This window comes from Cavia porcellus, unplaced genomic scaffold (assembly GCF_034190915.1).
Source record: "Cavia porcellus strain 051 isolate PalLab524CR breed Dunkin Hartley unplaced genomic scaffold, mCavPor4.1 scaffold_9, whole genome shotgun sequence".
Lineage (NCBI taxonomy): Eukaryota > Metazoa > Chordata > Mammalia > Rodentia > Caviidae > Cavia > Cavia porcellus.
In genome coordinates this window covers 63,810,204-63,829,402 of record NW_026947492.1, presented here as the reverse complement: position 1 = coordinate 63,829,402, position 19,199 = coordinate 63,810,204, and the positions used below count along the sequence as shown (strand labels likewise).

The window sequence follows — 19,199 nt, the reverse complement described above, 5'->3', positions numbered from 1 at the left end:
AAATACAACTTTGTAGATAGTGTAGAGCTACAAAAACAAGTAGTAATCAAAACAAAATGGCTATCATAGTGAATCATTGTCATTTTCTGTATAGTTGTCTAACTCAACTTGTTACCATCAACCTTACAGTTTTGAATAAAATCTGTCAATAATAAGCAGCAATCAAACAAGTCAGATTTAACTAAGATCAGTCATGATACAACAGTATAAGTCATACATGGATCCTGATTGAGTTAATAGGGAATTAAAGATGTCCCCTATGCTATGGACAGCTGTCTGTGCCCCTCAGATCCAGTGCTTGTATACAAACTAAGTCAGAACAAGTTCCAACCAAGCAGAGTGGTGTGAATAACAGGGGTTTTAATTTCTGACACACTATTAGCTATATATTCTGTTGGCTTTTTTAGGACTATTCCTCCCCTTTACTCTCCCAGAATGAACTGTGTATTTTTGGGTCTCCCCAACACTCATGGTTTTGTATTGGGGGGGGGCAACTTGCTATTTACCTAAGTGTTTTTGAACTTTCTCACTCTTGGGCTGGATTTCTAGTTATATTTCTTCATTTCTTAAAGCCTGTCTGTTCAACCTATCCATAAACACTGATCTAGTTACCCCTATTACTCTCTGGTTCCCTATCACATCAAGTTCCGTTTTCTCATGTTTGATTTTGGTCCATATAACCTTCTTCAGGCTAATTATATTTCCTATAAAGAGCCCCTCGGTGGACCCTATCTCTTGATCCACTCTGCCTGAAACTCTCTCTTTTTTCCCTTAAGTTAGTGTATTTTAGCCATCTATATTAGAAATTATATCCAACCTGCTTTGCCTCATTTCTGTTGTGCTCTTTTTCTGTCATTAGTTGTCTGTTTGTCTTCTTCATTTCACTTTCCTCTCCATTCATTGTGGCCTCTCTGCCTCCGTTTCTGGGATCTTGGTATTTTTCTCTTTTAGAATGTCCTCTCTCTAGAGTTGATTTGGTGATTCCAAATTCCCCTAGTTCCTCTTTATCCTGGAAGCACCTAGTTTCTCCATTAATTTCTAGAGACAGTTGTGCAGGATATATCAATATTAGCTGGAGGTTATTGTCTTTCAAAGCTTGAATGATTTTCCCCCACGCTCTTCATGATTTGATGGTTTGTGCCTAGAAGTCTGCTGTAATTCTGATGGATGTTCCCTTGTAAGTGATCTGTTTCTTGTCTCTAACAGCTTTTAATATTCTGTTCTTATATTGGATTTCTGGAATTTTGATTATTATATGCCTGGATGTAGTTCTGTTTGGGTTGTAGGTGGCTAGGGTCCTGTATGCCTCATACATCTGAGTATTTTTACCTTTTCTTACATTAGGAAAGTTCTCCTTGATTATTTCTGTGAATATCCTTTGCAGTTCATTTGTTTGTATCCCTGCTTCTTCCTTTACATTCTTAATTTTTAAGTTATAGATCCTCTTGTCATCTTCTAGCCTTGTATTGTTACTACTTTGTTTCCTTGTTATTTTTAAGAAGTTTTCATTTCATGCGCCCACCTTACAAATCTGTCCTCCAGTTCAGATAATCTGTCCTTAGTTTCTTTCAAGCTGTTATGCCAGCTTTCAATAGAGTTTTTAGTTTCCTAGTAATCTCTTTGAACCTGCTTCATGTATTCTATGTTTTCTCTGTTTTCTCCATCAAACAATTCTCTTCTTTTTTTCTGTTCTTCCATTCCACCATCTTTTTTTCTTGGGAGGTGCTTAGCATTTCTTTAACTATTCTACTTATACCCTGCTTTACTTAGTTAAATACTTCACTTTCGAACTCATCTATGAGGTCCCAGAGATATCACTTTATGTCTATTGGTGCCATACCTGATATTGCATGTTTTCTGTCCTCATTCTCCTTTGCATTTACCTTTCCTGGATCAGTGTTCTCAGGATTGGGGACCAAGGACCCTTCCTTGTTGCCTTCTCTTCTCATATTTTTTGTTCATTCCATACAGGCATATATAGGAGGCCCAGTTTCTTTCTTTGTCAGTTACAGTTTGTTTGAATCATGCCAGCTAGGTGTTCCCACTCACAGCAGTGTACTAGGGAGACACAGACCAGGGCAGCCTATGCTGAGCCTGCCTCTCCAGGTCAGTCAACCTGCTGAAGGCTTCACTGCATTAGGGTGCACTGCCAGGCACAGGGACCCGGTTTGGGCAAGTCTACTAGGACTTAGTCTATGGCATCACCCAGGTCAAGCACTCTGCACCAATCCTGCTTGAGAGGGGAATATGTGACTGAAGCCACTGCAGCAACCTGTTCCAGCTAGTCTGCCCAGTCCCAGAATGTCCTTTATTGGAGCCTCCTAGTCCATGGAAGGGTCCCTGTTCCTCTCACTCACCGCAGATCGATGCTGGGCTCCCTGCCATCTCTGCCCTCAATTCAGTTTGCCACTGATTCCTGCTCTCAGAGCCCTCATGTCTCTATCCCTGCTGTGCTGATTCAGATGCAGAAGTGGCAGGAAATTCAAGCCGTGGTTTCCAGAGGCACAGGTTCTAGCGTCGGCCCGAGACTTTAGCTGTTCCACTCGTAGCACCGGGATTGCATTTCTAGTTGGTTTCTTTCAGCTCAGTTCCTTCCTGGGTCAGCAGGGTATATCTCCCCTGGTTAGGACTCCCCACACCACACAATTCCTGGAATCTAAGCTGGCTATCTCAGAGAACCACTGTAGCCACTGTTATCTATCCACCATGTTCTCTGCTCTCTGTTCCTCTATTTTTTCATCTATGTCTTCTTTAGATACACTCAACTTTTCTCTCATAACATTTGTCATTTCTACTTTATGTTGGAGAGTATTTCTGACCTGATTTCCTCTATAACTTCACAGAGTTGTTTCTTTACTTCAGTTGCTATAATTTCAGAAAGTTCAGTTGTGTGGTTTCCAGTGCCTTCCATTTCACTGTCTCATGGGTTTGTTCTCAATAGGCTAGAGGACCAAGACTATATCTTGCTCTTTTGTTTTATCATTTTTCTCTGGGATCTGTGTGGCTGAACCAGGTATGCTCCCCACAGATTGCACTGGGATGCTGTGCTGGGCAGAGCTTTGATTCTCCAATACCTACATGGCTACCTGGGACACACCCTGAACTATGGCATTGCAGCCTTTCTTTGTGATAGGCAGAGTTCAAAATCTTCAGGACCCATCCACTAGGCTAGTCATTCCCTGATAGACAGCTCTGGCACATTGGGCTAGGCAGAGTTCACTACCGCTATGACCTGTGAGGCTACTCTGGTGCTCATCAAATGGATTACACTGGGAGACTGCACTGGGCAGAGATTGGACCCTCTGTGCAGATAGTCAGGCATACCCTTCGAATATGGCATTAGGGCCTTGTATCTAGCTGGACAGAGGTCAGAACCTCTGGGACCCAGGCCTTGTTGAAATATTTTTGACAGCCAAATGTTGTCTTCCATACTTATATCATTTAGCTAAATTATAGGGATGGAGAGTTAGCTCAGTGGCATAAGCGCCTGCCTGGCAAATGCATCATCATAAATTCAATCCCTGTTATCAAAAATTTTTTTAAAAACCTAATCTATGGAAAGATCATCATTGTTACAAAAATTAAAATTTATAAAGAATTTTACGCTAGTTAAAAAACTAACATTTTAAATTTTGACTTAATTTGCACTAGCATCTTAACAAATTTTCATTTAATTGTTTTTAATAAATTTGAAAAGAAATAATCCTAGAATTAATAATATGTTGTTTCTTAATGCCTTGCACAAATTCAACCTGACCAACAATAAACAAGAATAAAGGTTTTTTGGTGGTACCAGGAATCAAGCTCACGATCTTGTGCTTTCTAGGCAGGCACTTTTTGCCACTGTACTCTACAGATTGTGCCACTGTACTATACTCCTGGACCAAGAAAAAATATTTTTAATTGCAAGAAACTAAACTATTTGGAAAAAAAGAACAAAATACAAGTAAAACTTCATGAATGCATATGCTTTATTGATTTGGAAACAACTTAAACAAAAATATTCAAGAATTTATTGTAGGGGTTAAAAATAGAATTTTTACATTTTGGAATATATTGTTCACATGAAGATATCTCACATGGCATTAAACAAGGCTTAGTGTATATCTAAAGCATTTAACATGTCAAAGAGAAATCTCACTATGTAACATGAATAAAAATATTGAATATAAATATCATATAGCATACCAGTATATAAAGACAAAGAACAGAACATTTTGTAAATATTAATTATTTTTGTGAGATGATTTTTAGGAGCTGTATTCAATGTATGTAGTATTTTTAAACAAAAATATACTTGCATTATTAAGTTTAAGAGCTAAAGCAAAAGAAATAAAAAGTAGCAAACAATGGACTCATTTTTAATGAAAAAAACTGATGTGAAAATGATAGAATACAATAATAGAAGACTAGTATTTGAGAGCACAAAATTTTGACCATCAGGATATACACCTTCTTACTTTTCCACCACAACTATCATATTCATTTATTTATCTTCTCAATTATCCTTCCATTCATTCCTTCATTTGCTTAATAAATATTAAATGAGATCCTAAAATGTACCAAGAACTGTTGTAGGTACCTCAGCCCAAACAGTAATGATATCATGAAAAAGTGGTGTTTTTTTTCATCAAACTTAAATTTCCTTGAAAGAACGTGGAAATGAGCACCAGAGAATACAGAAAAACACCTGTAACCCTAGATATTCAAGAGGCTGAGGCAGGACAACAAGTTGAAGATTAACCAGGACAGCTTAGTAAGAGTCTCTGTCAAAACTAAAATGAAATAGCAGGAGATATATTTCAGAACTACAGTGCTTGCCTAACATGAACTTAGCTTTGGGAGCAATCTCTAAATAAACAAAAACAAATAAATTTTAAAACATATAAATAAGTCAAGCTAGCATTCATCCACCTGTACAAAATGGGTTACTCTTACCACCAGCAGCACGAGCAGCAGCAGAAGTAGCAGCACCAGCATTGTGTGTGGTGCAGAAAAGTAATGTAAAAGAGAGGTGAGAGGCCAGTGCTGAGCTTCCCAAAACCAAATAGGAATATACACAGGTTAATTCTTTGTCAACATAGCTACACTATGGTGTCAGTTGTTTGATAATACATCAGTCTAGATGTTGATATAAGGACAATCTAAGAAGTCATTGCATTTAAATCAGTATACGAAGTAAAACAGATGACACCTATGATACAGGTGGGTGTCATCCAGTCACCAGAGGGCCTATGTGAAAAGACTTCCTTCTCTAAAGGAAGAAAAAGCATTCTTCCTCTGGACTCAAATAGAAAATTTATTCATGCATGTCCTTGGCCTCCAGAATATCATCCCTGGCCTTCACTTCCAGCTAGCTGGTCTGCCCTCCAAGTTTCATACTTGCCAGTTCTCCCCCAACCGCCTCCCTCCAACTTCTCTCATATCTCTCAGATCTTTTGCTATACACAACTCTAACACAAGCAGATGTTCAGAAAATGTACCATTGGGAGTATTTTAATTGAGCAAGAATCAGAAAAAAGCAAAAGACTGAGTCATCCACATGTCTTGGTAAAGAAGTAGCAGATTTGAGGAAACAGTACTTAGAAAGATGCTGAGAAAGAAAACCCCTGGCAGGAAAGTTTTAGGGATAACTGGGATAAAAAGGAAGTTAATAAACAACAAAGCAAAAACCAACAATTAGGAAATAAGGATAAACAGTAACAGCAAAATTTAATAGAGCCTTAAATCCTTGGAAAGAGTATGGCCCTTACACTGCAGTTGACAGTAGGGCAGGGTCAACAAAAATTTTGGAGTTTCTATTTCCATTTTGATAGTGTTGTCCTAAAATAACTAGATAGTGGGGAACAGGTAGTATTAATGAACTCAATCAGTGCTAAGGCTTGAACAAGATTATGCTACCTCAAACCCACCGGCTTATTCACTTCTAAATTTAAAGTTTTGTATTGTATCTCAATATTGCTCTTATGATGAGATAAAATAAATTTTAAAATGAATGAAAACAAACATGTAAAACTAAACAAAGAAAAACACAGAACCAGAACAGAAGATCCTGAGTAAGACTGCATACGACAAGAAGACAAAACTGAAGATAAATGTAAATAATTTGAAGAATAAAAATGTCTTTAACTAAGAGGAAGACTGCTAGAGGAAGAAGTTGGATGGTTAAAAAAAAGAAGTTTTGTTTAGAGCATATTAAGTTTGAGATAGTCACTGGAGTACAAGTAAGTAAGTAAGTAAAGCATAAATTAGAAATACAACTCTAGAACAAACTAGAGATTAGATCCATAAATGTAGAAGAGCTTAGTATATTGTGGATTTGTAGCTATGAGAATAAAAAGACTATGAAGTAATCATGTCTAAAACAGAGTAAGGATTCCTTAACTGAGCTCAGAAATTTTAAGACAAAGAAATGAGGAAAGTCTACCAAAAGAATCTGAATATTTATCATAAGAAGGTCATAGGAGCACAAGGAGAGTGAGGAGGAAACACTTTCAAGAAAGTATAATTGAATTCACAGAACACTGCTATTCCTCAAATAAGATGAGGGTGAATGGTGACTTTTAATTCATCAGTGTGAAAATCATGATTCTATTTAAATGAAGAAAATATATATTTAAATGAAAAATATGGGCTATTTCAGAAATCAGAAATATGAGCTATATACCATTTAAACAGGCATTCCATCCCATCCATGTTTCTATAGTTGAAGAAATTTCACTCACCTGATCTGCTTCAGAGGAGATGAGGAAGGCCATTTCCTGTTTGTCTTCTATATATCAAAATCAAGTTACAATAAATGCACGTGTGTTCCCAAAATGAAAACACTAGAGGTTATCGTGACCTACTAGGTACAATTACAGTGAGATGGAGTACATGAAACCAGAGGGAAGGAGATAGAGAGAAAAAGAGGACAGTGATATAGCCTTCCTTGCACTAAGAAAAAGAAGAGAAATGAAGTAGGACTTACAGGTGAAAGTGGTTTCAAGGGTAATTGTGAATTTTTCTTTTTTTGTTATGCCTTTACAGTAGACAAATCATAATGTAAACAGGATAGACTACAATCTTGAGAGTACACAGAACATGATTATAGAAGGGAATGTTCTATATTTAATGAGACAAAAATTGTTCAAAGCAAAAACACTAGGGAAGGATAGCTCTGTCATTCCCAAGACAGAACATTATCATACAGTAATCTCAGCCAATTCTGTACTCCAAGATTATACAAGTAACCTTCACTATCAAATGTAATTAAGTGGTTTAATATACTTCTTAATTCCATGGCGAAGAAAGTCAAAAATCTTCAAAGGCAATAATATGAAATGCCAGATTAAAGGTTTGGAAGAAACATAAACAAAAGTCAAAATGTAATTGTTCTGGATACATTAACATCTGGAGCCTCTTGCATAATACCTACCTACCTACTTTCTCCCATATATTAATGCTAAAGCTCAACTCACACATAGGAAAAACAGTTGAGAGAAAAGAACATCAGATTGCAATATATGTTATTTCTGTCCCTTATACAACACATGGACCACCTGGTCCTGGATCTGTTTGGTCTTGACCCCATAAATGATGGTATTCAGCATAGGAGGAGCTAAAATACAGACATTAGACAGCGAGATGTGGATATGGGTGTCAATGTGGTGTCCAAATCTCTGAGGGTCATGAAGATCCCCGGACCATAAAAGAGAACAATGACAAGATATGGGAGCCACAAGTATTCAGAGCTTTCTGGCGAGCATCTTGGGATGGCATACAGAATACAGAGCAGAGAATCAACATGGAGGAAATGAAAGTCAGCACAATATCAAGATCACTGTTGACATTAGGACAAAGAATCCGTACCAGATATTGATTCAGATGTCATCACAGGAAATACGAGCCAAGACAAGTTTACAACTAGTGTTTTGCAGGATATTACTTTTAGAGAATGTCAGTCTTTTCACTAAAAATATTACGGGGACTACTGTACCATAGCTTCTCACAGAGATAGTCGCTCCAGTTTTTCCAATCAGGGAGTTTGTAAGAATACTGCTGTACCTCAGAGGGTAACAGATGGCAATGTAGCGATCAAATGCCATCACCAGCAAGATCCCTGACTCGGAGATGAAAGTGGAATGAATGAAGAAGAACTGAGTGATGCAGCAATCTACAAAAATCTCTCCAGCATTGAACCAGAAGATGGCCAACAACTGAGAAATCGTTGAAGTAGGTAATACAATGTCTGCTCCTGCCAGCATGCAGAGGAAGAGGTACATTGGTCCGTGGAGACTCTACTTTGTGAGGATAACAAAGATGAGCAGGCTGTTTCCAAGCAGAGTAATGAATGACAGAGGAAACAAAGAAGGGGATGGAAAGGTACACGTGCAGGTCCTCCAGGCCAGGGATGCCCACCAAGTGGAACACTGTGTGGCTGACACCTGTGTGGTTAGAAGTACCCATGTCTGGGGCTGGGGATTTAGCTCAGCGGCATAAGTGCCTGCCTTGCAAGCAGGCAGTCGTGAGTTCGATCCCTGGTACCGATAAAAACAAAAAAGACAAAAAAAAAAAAAAAAAAGAAGTACCCATGTCTGAAACACATGGCCAGAAATATGTCCACGCCTCCTATTCATAAAAAAGAACTCTGATTACACACAAAAATTTTTATTTGGGCTATCAGGAGGTTTTCATATCTCAGTATTTCTATCCCATTATAAGTATACTAGGAACCCTAGTATATAGAGAAAAAAATGATATAAATTATTCAATGAATAAGGCCTTAATCTTTTAAAGATTTACATTATTATAACTCATGAATTTTCAGTGATTCAGCTAACATATCAGTGATACAAGAAAATTTTGCCATGGAAACTCAATAGACAGAAAAACTTGGACTATTCATGTTTGTAATGATTTAACAATTTATGAATATGCAAATAAGGCAGACATAGATAAATAGTGCTTTATCCCTTTTGCTTGAGTATTCCAGAAAATTTGAACAGATACATGTTGATAGGGAAATAGTGGTTTTGAAGGGTTGGGGGATATGAGAACATTCAGAAATTTTGGTCAAAAAGTATAGAGGCCCAAGTCCATCCCCACCATCCACCACACTGAAAGTAAAATGTCATTCTTCAGTAATCACAGATGTTGCATAACAGGTTTAAAGGGTCACGAGAAGAGACACAAAGAAGCACGTTTCAATAGGGCAAATGCTTATAACCCTCAGCATCTGGCATCAGCACAGAGCCTTCCCTGGAGGCTCAGGGCTCCCTACAACAGTGAGAACTAAACAGGCTCCTCAGGTTCTGGGCATCTTCATTTTTCCCTCCCACCCTGATTGTCCTTCTGAGATAGTACACACTTGTGGCTTTGGATAACTCGTATGGTGATATGAGAGACAGACAAAGGGAAAGGGAAACAAAGAGGGAAGGAAGGAGAGAGGGAAAAAGAAGAAAGAGAAGAGGGAGAGAGAAGTAGTTGTGGTAGTGGAATGGATATGAGGAGAATATGATTGTGTTTATCAGTTACCTGCAAAAAATTATCCTGTCTTCAGCATTTCCACATTATCAGCCTAATGTAGCTCTCTGTAGAGGAAGAAGATACAGGCATGCCTGATTCTCACACAGTGATGTGAGCCTGCTCCACCACTCTCCAGCTCTGATCACTCCCAGTCTACCCGCTTCACTCCTGGCAGGGTCTTCATATGGTCTATCATCTAATCTATGGCCTACAACTCCTATCTTCCATAACTCCTACTTTTCTATGGAAACTTCATTCCTCACTAGTATACATTATCTTGCTCAAAAGGAGAGTTCATAGGTTAGAATGGATGAGTCTCAAGAGGACTCTGAGGGGTCAGCAGTGGAGGCCAAGGGTTTTATGCATTTACCCCATGACCTCACAGTACACTAATACACCAGGAATCGCCAAACTAACCTCAAGAATGAAGTCACTACACTTCTCAAATCTTGCTCACACTTCCCCTATCGCACAATTCTTGTCCTGGATCAGGTGTGTACATTATTCTTTTAAGACATACCAACGCTTCATTACTTTGTGGAATATTTCATTTTTATTTAAATGGAAATTAGTAACATTAATCTCATTATCAAGAAATACAATTTGAAATTCATTCTTTTGTTTTCTAATAATTTTAATGTTTAAATCAGTTTTATACACGTAAATTGCATACTACACAGTCACCACAGACTCTGTGGTTCTTTTTTCATATTATATAGGAATATGATATGATGCGTTTGTTATGCAGTATTTAATGAATCAATGCCAATATACCACAATTCACAATGTATTTATATTTACATAAGGTTTTTTTAAATCTTATTTACATAAGGTTTTTTTAAATTTATATTTACATAAGGTTTTTTTAACTCTCTTTCCTTGTTCTATTCTAGAATCCCAAGAGGGAAACATAATATATTTAGTAATCATTTCTTTTTAGGCTGATGTCACTGTGAGTTTCCTCATTCAAAACTTTGACTGTTTTAAATAGCTTTTGTTTTTCAGTAATTTTCTGAGATTCTGAGTGTGGTGGTGTACACCCATCATGTCAGCATTCTGGAGGCTGACGCAGGAGGATTACTGCCAGTACACAGCCATCCAGGGCTACAAAGTTTTCAAGGCCACTCTTAACTCCATAGTGACACCCTGTCTCAAAAAGACAAAAATACTAATATTTTTAATAATTAATGACATGTGAATTGATAAAAAATAAATGATACTCTCAATCTCAGGGGGAAAAAGACACAGCTGGCACCAAATCATTGTCCATAAACAGAAAAATTGATACAGAGAACACAACAAAATTTAAAACTTTCCTCTCTGAAAGGCAATCTTGAATGAAATCACAAGCTACTCTCCTGGCAAACCACATATCTGACAAAGGCTGTGTATCTCCACTCTCAGGGAACCAGAGTTGGCAAGGCCTGAGGAGCTGTGCACATGCAGAGTACAACACCAGCAACAAACAGAGGAAGAGATGCGTGGAGATGGTGCTTCCTGAAGACAATGAAAGAGGTAGAAAGTTCTCAGGCTGGACGACCACACAGAAAATGAAGAAAGAGACAGGAATCCATGTGGCTGGTCCTCCAGGCTAGCTATGCCTAGGAAGCAGAAGACAGTGGGTCTGACATCTTTGTGCTTTCAAGTACTCACTCCTGATGGCAGCCACTCCTATTCACAGAGGCAAATGACAGGTCAGAGATTTAGCAGAGTGGCATAAGTGCTTGCCTGGCAAGTGCAAGGTTGTGAGTTTGATCCCTGGTTCAAAAAAAAAAAAAAAAAACACTGACACAGAGATAAACATTTTAATCCAACTGTGATGCTCTCATGAATAGTTGATCATGGATGGTTGAAAGACAACAGATATTTGTTTCTCACAGTTCTTGAGGCTAAGAAGGCCAAGATAAAGGCAGTGGCATCTGGTGTAGACTTTCTTCTTGTTTCCTCAAATGGCAGAAGGCAGAAGAGCAAGCAAGCCGAAGGTTCTGTGAAACCTCTTTTATAAGAATCTTTACCCCTTAATGAAGGAGGAGTCCTCATAGGATAATCTCCTTCTAAAGGAGCTTCTCTCCTTGACACCCTCACACTGGCAACACTGGACTCTAGAGGGAGCACAGTAACACCATAGCGTTAGTTTCTGCACATTTTCCCATAATAGTCTTTGTGACATCAAGAGCTTTTGAATATACCACAGTTTACATTTTTCTTGAGCATACAAGTAGTAAAAAAACGTACAAAGAGCATAGAATATATTTTTACTTACATCACTGAATCCAATTTTTAGCATATATTTCTAACTTCCAAGTGAAATATACTACTGCCTATTTTTCTCATGCAAGTCAATAACACAAATATGTTGAGGAAACTATGCCTGGAAAGTTAGTAACAAGATGATTCTTGAACTTAACATTGAATAATTCTCATTAAGTGAAGAATACACAAAGGCAGCATTTAAACGTATTTTATTCTTGAAAAATGCATAGACCATGGGACTGGTACCAGCACAACGAGTTGTGTAGGAAGAAAACATGTTTAGATAGATAAGTTTCACCTGACTGCCACAGTGGCAAATAACAACTTCACCCTGCATCTCATCCTCTACATAGTGGGCAACTGGCCATGTGTTGAAGGCTGTACTTTACAATGGTTCCTCTACTTTAGGAGCAATGCCTGTAAGAATTTTTGGGGGCACTAAGAGACTAGATTCTGAAGGCCCATTTTTCCCAAAATGAAATGGATCTGAGTGTATCCCAGTCACAGTACAACTACTATTCATTATGCATTATTTTATACACAAAGTGTTTTATGTATTTTTATTGAGACTTCAATGATCTACTCTAGAATTAGGATATAGCACCTGCACATCACTTTTAAGAAGAGTAAGGCTCAGAGAATAGGAATAACTTGCCAAATGTCATGAATATGACATGCCAGATCTCTGACTTTTCCACCCAGCTTGCTCATTTGATAAAAGGACAAAGATACTGCTGCCTGGTAATATCAGTAACAACTGTGAAACACTGCCGGTTCTTATGTCTAAACAAATTAAATTCAGAAATGACTGAAATTAGAAAATGTATGCCTTTATTTTCAGGAGTGAGGAGTACCTGACACTTTAAAGATTTTTCTGGAAGTGGACAATTATCATTTACTTGATCATGTATACTCATTCATTCCAAAATTATTCATTGCCCAGTCATTCTTCAAGCATATTTAAGGCCATAAATATTTTTCAGGGAGTGCTTATAAGCAAGATATAGGATAACGTCGAGGGCCTTCCTGAATACTGTGGGCCTATTGTTTGAGAATGAAACAAATTTGTTAGTGGGTAGCTTTGATAAACAGGAAATAAATACCTAATCCTTCCAATGAAGGGACATCTTAAAGATCTGGCTCAAGAGCTAAGATATATGTATTATGCTCATTAACTTTATTTCTTGCATTCCTGTTACTCCTTTTAGTACCTCTGACTTTTCTGTCTGCAGGGTAAAATAAGACATTTTATTCCAAGCAATAGGAATCCATTTCCTAAATCTCATAATAATGCTGTTTTTATATTCATTTGTCACTTTTTGAGCCAGTCACTTTTCCTCTAATATGTGATTTTCCTCATTGTGACTCATAAATGACACCTTCATTTCTTGAACTATACACTTTGTTGCCCTGAGAATCTCATACTGACTGGGCTATGAGAAGAGCAGTAATGTCCAATCTCCAACCTTATACAACATTCTGCAATTATTGAAATATTTTGACAGCTAAGCATTGTCTTACGCACTTAGATCATGTAATCTAAGCTATAGGGAGATCTTCATTGTTATAGAAACTACAATTTATAAAGAAATTTTTGCTACATAAAAAAATGATGATTTAAATTTTAACTGTCATGTCAACAAATTTTCAGTTAGTTCTTTTCAGTACAATTGGAAAACAAACAGTCCTAGAATTAATGACATGTAGTTTCTTAACGCCTTGCACATATTCATCCTGGCCAAGAATAAGTAAGTATAAAATTTTTAATTGTAAGAAACAACTATTTGGAAAAAGAATAAAATACAGGTAAAGTGTAATGAATGCTTATGCTTCATGGATCTGGCAATAACTTGAAAAATATTGGTGGGCTAAAAAATTGAATATTTACATTTTAGAATGTATTGCTCTACATGAAAACATCTCACATGGCATTAAACAAGGCTTAATGTATATCTGAAATATTTAATATGGCAAAAAGTCTTAGTATGTAACATTAAAAAATGTAAAATATAAACATCATATAATAAGCAGTATATGATGATGAAGAACAAACTAATTTCCAAATATTTATAACTTTGTTTCAGTGGGAATGATTTTTAAAAGCTATGTAGCAATTTCTAATATATTTTTGAACAAAAAGATATATATATATGAATATATTGAAATATTAAATTAAAATACTAAAACAAAAAGAATAAAATACATAAATAATGGACTGATTTTTAAATGAAAAAGGACTGATGTGAAATGAAAGGGACCACAATAATAGAAGACTACTATTGGAGAATATGGAAATTCTGATTTCAAAATACACAACTTGTTAGTTTTTCACAAAAACTATCATCATTCATTTATTTATATTTTAATTTATTCTCCCATTCTTTCCTTCTTTTGTTTAACGATATTAAAGGGGATCCTAAAATGTGCCAAGAACTGCTGTAGGGAAATCAGCTGAAGCAGTAACAATATCACAAAAAAGTGTTTTTTCTCATCAAACTTAGATTGACCTGAAAGAATGTGGGAAGGAGCATGAGAGAATGCAGAAAAGCACCTGCAATTTTAGCTACCCGGGAGACTTAGGCAAGAGGATAGAAAACTGAAGATAAAACTGAGCAATTTAATGAGATTCTCAGTCAAAACTAAAACAAAAGAGGCAGAGATGTATTTCAAAAGTACAAGGATTGCCTAGCAAGAAATAAAGGAATGAATAACTATTAAAACATATACACAAGCCAAGCTGCCATACAGTCACCTGTACAAAATGGGTTACTCTTACCACCACCACCACAAGCAGCAGCAGCACCAGCATTGCATGTGGGACAGAAAATTAATGCAAATGAGAGGTAAGAGGCCAGGGCTGAGCTGTCCCAAGGAGTGAAAAACAAACGGGAAGACACACAGGGTGAATTCTGTGTCAACTTAGCTACACTGTGGTGTCAATCGTTTGGTAAAACATCAGTCTAAATGTTGTCATGAGGGCAATCTTAGAAGTCATTGCATTTAAATAAGAAATACACAAGACATCTATGATACAGGTGGGTGTCATCCAATCACCTGCGGACCCAGGAGAAAAGACAGAAGTCTCTGAAGGAAGAAAAAGGATTCTTCCTCCAGGCTAAACATAGAAGCTTTGTTCATGTTTCCTTGGGCTCCAGACTTTAACCTCATCCACGGCCTTCTCTTCCAGTCTGTTGGTCTGACCTCCACGTTTCACTCTTGCCTGTTCTCCCACACTCCCCGATGCCCTCTCCCACTTCTCTCATATCTCTCAGATCTATTGCTCCACACAACCCTAACACAGGCAGATGTTCAGAAAACATATCATTGCGAGCATTCTAATTGAGCAAGAATCTGAAAGAGGCAAAGGACTGAGTCACTAGATATCTCGATTAAAAAAAAAAAAACAGTAGCAGAACTGAGGAAACAGTACATACAAAGATGCTGAGAAGGAAAAGCCTGGCAGAAAAGTTTTAGGGATAATCAGGATACAACGAAAGTTAATAAATAACAAGACAAAAACCAATAATTAGGAAATGAGACTAAAGGTTAACAACAAAATTACGTAGGGCTTTTAAATCTTTCAAAAGATTATGGCCTTTACTCAGTCCCACTAGGACACTGTCAACAAAAACTTTGGAATTTCTGTTTCCATTTTGATAGTGTTATCCCAAAATAACTAGATAATGGGGAACAAGTAATAGAAATGAGCTCCAATCAGAGAGTGCTAATGCTTGAATAATATGATGATATAATAAAACCACTGGGTTATTCACTTCAAAAGGTGTGCAGATTGTGTCCCAATATTGCTGTTATGATGAGATAAAATAAATATTAAAAAGAATAAAAATGTGTAACATATAAGATTATGCAGAGCCAAGCACAGAACCAGGCAGAACATCCTGAATGATATTGTATATGGCAAGAGACAAAAACCTAAGATAAATCCAGATAATCTGAAGAAAAAAACTATCTTTAACTGATAAGAGAAAGGGTGCTACAGGAAGGGGTTGGATGGTGAGTAAGGAAAGAAATTTTGCTTGGAGAATGCCAATTTTGAGATATGTATTAGACATGTAAGCACATATATTAAGCATAAGTTAGAAATAGAATTCTATAACAAATTATAGATCTATAAATGTAGAAGAGCTTAGTATATTGATGAATCTATCGCCACAAGAATACAATAAACATGAAATAATTATACATATAAAAGTGTAAAGATTCCAGAACTGAGCTCAGAAATTTTGTCAAAGAAATGAGGAAAATCTACCAAAGGAGTCTGATTATTTGTCATAAGACGATCATAGGAACACAAGGAGGATGATCAGGAAACACTCTCAAGAAAGTATAGTTGAATTCACAAAACACTGCCATTCATCAAATAAGATGGTGAATGTTGCCTCCACTCAGCAGTGTGAAGATCATGGTTCTATTTAAATGAATATACATATACAATTTTTCATATGAAAGACACAGGCTATTTCATAAAATGCTATTTAAGCAATCGTTCCATTCCTGCTTTGTTTCTACAATTCAAAAATGCCCACTTGGCTGATCTGTTTCTGGGGTGACGGGGAAGGGCACCTTCTATTCAGCATCTATACATCACAATCAAGTTATAACAAATGCATATGTGTTCCCAAAAAGAAAATAATATATTATTATGATGCTAATTAGTGCAGTTTCAGTGAGATGGTGTCGGTGAAAGCCAAACGGGAAGGAGATGGAGAGAAAAATAAGAAAATGATTCAAGTCTGCTTTGCACTAACACAAACAGCAAAAATGAAGTAGTATTTATAGGTGAATATCACATTAAGGGTAATTCTGAATTTTTCTTTTGTTATGCTTTTATTAATGGGCAAACCTTAATGTAAATAGGAAAAACTAAAATCCTAAAGATGCAGAGAACATAATTGTTGAAAAGAATTTTCTATGTTTAGTAAGAGACAGTTGTTCAAAGCATAAAGCACTAGGAAAAGATAGATCTCAAGACAGGACATTGTCAGTCATCTCATCCAGTTCTCTAATCCAAGGTTATACAAGTAAACTTCACTAACAGATGTACTCAACTGGTCTAATGCACTTCCAAATTCTGTGATCAAGAAAGTGAAATGGCTCCAAAGGCAATAATATCTAATACCGGATTAGAGGTGTTGAAGAAGCATGAACAAAACCCAGAATGCAATGGCTCTGAAAACATCAACACCTACAGTTCATTACAAGGTACCTATCTGTTGCCATATACTGATGCTAAAGCTCAATTCATACATGGAAAAAATAATTGAGAAAAACAGAACATCAGGTTGATCTACACAAAACATGAGCCACCTCATTTCGAATCTGTTTGGTCTTGACTCCGTAAATTATGGGATTCGCCATAGGTGGAATCAGGATAGACACATTGGCCAGCAGAACATGGATATAGGGTACAATATGGTGTCCAAATCTCTGAGTGAGTGTTGTGAAGATCCCAGGACCATAAAAGAGAACAATGACGCAGACATGGGAGCCACAAGTATTCAGAGCTTTCTGGCGAGCATCTTGGGATGGCATGCGGAAGACAGCATGGAGAATCAGCACATAGGAAATGAAAATCAGCACAATATCTAAGACCACTGTTGACATTAGGACAAAAAATCCGTACCAGATATTGATTCGGATGTCATCACAGGAAATACGAGCCAAGATAATGTGCTTGCAACCAGTGTTTGGGAGTATATTATTTTTACAGAATGTCAGTCTTTTCACTAAAAATATTATGGGGACTACTGTACCATAGCTTCTCACAGAGATAGTCGCTCCAATTTTTCCAATCAGGGAGTTTGTAAGAATACTGGTGTACCTCAGAGGGTAACAGATAGCAATGTAGCGATCAAATGCCATCACCAGCAAGATCCCTGACTCAGAGATAAATGTAGAATAGTTGAAGAAGAGTTGAGTGATGCAGCGATCTAGGGAGATCTCTCCAGCATTGAACCAGAAAATGGCCAACATCTGAGGAATCGTTGAAGTAGATAAGACAATGTCTGCTCCTGCCAGCATGCAGAGGAAGAGGTACATGGGTCCATGGAGACTCTGCTTTGTGAGGATAATGAAGATGAGCAGGCTGTTTCCAAGCAGAGAAATAATGTAGGAAATGAAGAAGGGGATGGAAATGTATACGTGCAGGTCCTCCAGACCAGGGATGCCCAGCAAGTGGAAGACTGTGTGGCTGACACCTGTGTGGTTAGAAGTACTCATGTCTGAAATGCACGGCCAGAAATCCTCACTTTCTGTTCTTAAAGAAGAGTTCTGATTACACTCAAAGATTTCATTTGTGCTATCAGGTTTTCATACCTAAATCATTCTATACCATTCTCAATGTGCCAGGAACAGTGATACGTTAAGATAAAATGGTATGGTTTATTTTATGAATAATCTAAGTAAGATTTACATTTACTTTATGAATAATCTAAGTAAGATTTACATAGTTTTAACAAGTGAATTTTATTTAATTTCATTTTAAAGAGAAAAACAAAAATCAAAAAGCAAGCAACAACAATAGAAGCAAAATGTCAAATACAATGATAAAAGAAAAACATAGCAGTGTACGACTTTAAAACAAGGGCCAGGGGTTAGTTCAGTGACACAAACGCCTGCCACACAAGTACAAGGTCATGAATTGGATCCTCAGTACCAAAAAAAAGTGGTGTATAAAAAAAGGACTGTAAAACAAGATGATAGGAGTCTAACAATCTTTGTTATATTGCACATTTTTATCTTCAAAGTAGTTGTGCAGGTTACCAGTACAGCATGCAAAATCAAACAACGTGATTTCCCTTTGAGCAGTTTCTTTCCTTTTCACTATTGCTATTATAACTTTTAAATGATTCAGCTAAGATATCAGTCATACAAAAAAAATGTTGACATGGAAGCTCAATATAAAGACTACCTTGTACTGCTCCTGTTTGTAATGATTTAAAAATAAATGCATAACCAAATGAGACAGACACAGGAAGATAAATAGTGCTTTATCCCTTTTGCATGTGTATTCTAAAAAAATTGAACACATACATGTTGATAGGGAAATAATGGTTTTGAAGGGTTAGGGGATGTGAGAACATTCAGAAATTTTGGTCAGAGTATAGAGGCCAGAGTTCATCCCTACCATCCACCACACTGAAAGTAAAATGTCACTCTTCAGTAATCACAGTTGGTGTACAATAAGTTTAAAGGGTCACGAAAAGAGACACTAAGGAGCGCATATGGCAAATGCTTATAACTCTCAGCATCTGGCATCAGCACAGAGCTTCCCTGGAGGCCTCAGGGCTCCCTACAGCATGAGAGCTAAACAGGCTCCTCAGGTCTTGCACATCTCCATGTTTCTCTCCCACTCTGTCTTCTTCTGAGACAGTCCATGCTTGTGGCTTTGAACTGGTGGTGGGATAATATGAGAGACA

The 19,199-nt window shown here is 37.1% G+C and overlaps 1 protein-coding gene and 1 pseudogene across 1 annotated transcript; both read right to left on the bottom strand.

The window, feature by feature from the left end:
* Nucleotides 1-7,508: 7,508 nt before the first annotated feature.
* On the bottom strand, nt 7,509-8,448 carry LOC100717617 (olfactory receptor 52B4-like; annotated as a pseudogene).
* Nucleotides 8,449-17,058: 8,610 nt separating this feature from the next.
* On the bottom strand, nt 17,059-18,000 carry LOC100717334 (olfactory receptor 52B4-like). Its single transcript, XM_003463418.1, has one exon. The coding sequence runs from the start codon at nt 17,998-18,000 to the stop codon at nt 17,059-17,061; it is 942 nt and encodes a 313-aa protein (XP_003463466.1).
* Between the last annotated feature and the right edge of the window lie 1,199 nt (nt 18,001-19,199).

Coding starts and splice junctions, on each gene's coding strand:
- LOC100717334 (XM_003463418.1), bottom strand. CDS start 18,000: ATGAGTACTTCTAACCACACAGGTGTCAGCCACACAGTCTTCCACTTG.